General features: G+C 57.0%; 1 protein-coding gene across 1 annotated transcript; it reads right to left on the reverse strand.

The window, feature by feature from the left end:
- Positions 1–345: 345 nt before the first annotated feature.
- On the reverse strand, positions 346–2,700 carry LOC130380069 (neuropeptide Y receptor type 2-like; the record flags this gene model as incomplete). The annotated part of the gene is made up of 2 exons (XM_056587252.1): positions 346–1,246; positions 2,099–2,700. Coding segments are annotated over 2 exons (1,503 nt in total), but the record flags the coding sequence as incomplete, so codon positions are not given.
- Positions 2,701–2,989: the final 289 nt, after the last annotated feature.

The following is a 2,989-nucleotide window of genomic DNA, read 5'->3' on the forward strand; positions in this document are numbered from 1 at the left end:
CAATGAAAACAAATATTAGAATTCTTCACACACATACCCCACATCGCCCAAAGAAATAATTGAGTAAAAACTGAGGCTTGCTTGTACTGAGAAGTCAGCAATCACTTCTGTTGTAACTTTTAAGGCTATTTTCCTTTACGAATGTTTTGATCTTTTTTATATTCAACCGTCCCTCTCTTCATTGAAATGGCTCACCTATGCTAACGCAATCACATTTTCATCGTAAAGGGTGTAACCCTCGCCAATTAGATATATTAAAATGTAATTTCCTTATTTAATATTTGTTCAGGTTCTAGTAACCAAGGGTAACAGCAGTGTTCAAGATCCGCAGCAAAAATGTCTTTGCTATAAGCAAACAGATGTGTCCCCCGAATGCCTCCTCTCCGGCAATGTGTCGTACTCCACAGACTGCACCTGCAGGGGTAACTCCTCCGTTCTCCCGTTCTCAGAATGTCTTCTCGCAGGCAGCGAAGAGGCGCCGTACAGCCCCGGGCACCGGAGGCCCTGGAGGGGCCCGTCGGCCGGGGAGCCCACCCCGTCCGCCCCACACACGCTGGGGCTGGACTGGTACCAGTCGGAGACGCTGGGCTCCGACCCCCGGCTGCCGTCCGCGCTGAGGCGGTGGTCCCCGGCCGCCCCTCTCCTCTTCCCCAGCCCGAGCCCCAGCCTGATCCCCAGTCCCCGGCCGCGAGCCAGGCCCAGCAGCCCGGGCACGCCGGCCAACGACGTGCCGCCCGTCGCCGCCGCGGCGACGTGGCCGCGGTCCGACGTGACGAGGGTGGCGTCGACGGTGGTCGTGGCGGGGGAGTGGTTGAGCGAGGCCGAGGGGAAAAGGGCGGCCGCCTTCTTGCAGTAGCGCGTCCGTAGGACCCTGGCCGAGCGGTAGATGTTACCGATGAAGCAGTAGCAGATGGGGTTGAGGCTGGAGTTGGTGAGGCCCAGCCACTGGACGAAGGGACGGGTCTGGAGGAGCCAGGACGGGGGCCTCTCCTCGCGGTCGATCCAGAGGTCGGCCAGGTAGAGGGGCAGCCAGGACACGGCGAACAGCAGCACCAGACACACCACCATCTTGGCGATCTTCTGGCGCATCTTGAGGCGGGAGTTGTGCAGCGCTTGGCTCCGGGGATCCAGATCGGAGAAGGTCGACTTCCTGCCCGCCCAGAGACGCCTGCCGGTGAGGAAGCTGATGATGAGGTTAAACGTGACTGGCAGGCAGTAGAGGGCCACGAACAGAACCACGTTGTACCTGCGGAGCACATTGAGATCTTGTTAGTGCGAGATGAAGCACCTATTGGCGTAAGTAACATTAAATAACCATTGATCCCCAGGGCACACAAAGCCTATAGCCTCAACCGAACCTAATTCGTTGTTTTCCACCCAGATCTTTCTTTGCCCTATTTTTAGATCTGAAAAAAAAACGAAGCTTTGTGATGAGAATAGGAAGTCTTAACCTCCAAGTGTTGTTATCTGTGGCAAACGCATTCTTAGGACATTCATAAACGATAAATTATTATGCAGATAATAATGCAAAATAATAAAACATAACCAAAATAAACTAATGAAAACAACTACTCTGTCTGTCTATCCGTCTATATGCCTGTAAATCTGTACCTATCAGGTATGCAACGACTAGGACATTCTGGGCTGATATTGATCTTTACAAATAACAATTTGTTGGACAGCCGATGCTGATACCGTTGGGTTTTCTGTATTCATTATTTTTATATTTATTCTTATTGTGCCAGGGACACAAAGTTATCTTCATTTAAAAAAAAAAATTGTTATAGTCTTTCAGCCCGTCATCCCACTCTATGACGATAAATTGAATCATTCAGATGTATAAAACAAGATTTAATATAACCTTCATATAACAAAGATCCTTTTGCATAAAAAAAATAGAAATTGGATACGTGTCAACAGAAAAACCACTGCAATCGATGAATGTCGTCTCGTTGCATCCCCGGCTCTGTGTCAATGTATGAAGCTATGTATGAGCAAGCATGCACACTATCTCCGCCACCAGATCCCTGTCTGTGGGTGGTTCCCCCCCTCTGTGCCCACGCCACGCCTGCCCCCCCCCCCCCCCCCGGTCACCTACCCCTGCTTGAGCCTGGGCTGCGGCCACTCCTCCTGGCACACCAGGATGGAGAAGCTCCCGAAGCTGACCTCGCGGCGGCGGTTCATGACGGCCAGCGGCGCGCACATGGCGGACGACGCCGCCCACACCGCGCCCACCGTGGCCCACGTGCGGCGGCGGGTGAACAGGGAGCGGGCGCGCAGCGGCGAGCGCACGCTGTAGTAGCGGTTCACGCTGATCACCGTCAGCGTGAGCACGCTGGCCGACACGGACACGGCCTGCGTGAAGGGCACGGCGCGGCACAGCAGGTCGCCGTACACCCACGCCCGGTAGATCTGGATGCCCAGGGTGACGGGCATGCACACGCACACCACGGCCAGGTCGCACACCGCCAGGTTGACCAGCAGGCTGCGCGTGGCGCTGACCCCGGACAGGCGCCGCCGCCGGCTGCCGCGGCCCGTCAGCACGTGCAGGGACATGAGGTTCCCGGCGAAGCCCAGCGCGAAGGACGCGCAGTACATGAGCGTGAGGGCGATGGTGGCGGGCTCGCGGAGGGTCCACAGCAGCATGCTCTCCAGGACCCCCGCGTCGTCGCCCCCCTCAGGGGGGCCGGAGGGGGAGAGGGGGAAGGGGGAGGAGGAGGAGGAGGGAGGAGGGAAGAGGAGGCTGAAGGTTTGGTTGAAGGAGGAGGAGGAAGGGGAGAAGGAGGGGGAGGAGGAGGTGGAGGAGGAGGTGGTGGAGAGGAGCAGGGAGGAGATGAACGAGGAGGAGGAGGAGGAGGAGGAGGAGCCACTGGGGAGGGCAGAGGGCAGAGGTTGATGGATGGAGGCGGAGTGGGGTGCGGAGGAGAAGGGGAGGACGGGAGGTCGGCCGAAGCCATAGGTGGGGCCGAGCCCCCCCCGGGAGCCCGGG

This window comes from Gadus chalcogrammus, chromosome 3 (assembly GCF_026213295.1).
Source record: "Gadus chalcogrammus isolate NIFS_2021 chromosome 3, NIFS_Gcha_1.0, whole genome shotgun sequence".
Lineage (NCBI taxonomy): Eukaryota > Metazoa > Chordata > Actinopteri > Gadiformes > Gadidae > Gadus > Gadus chalcogrammus.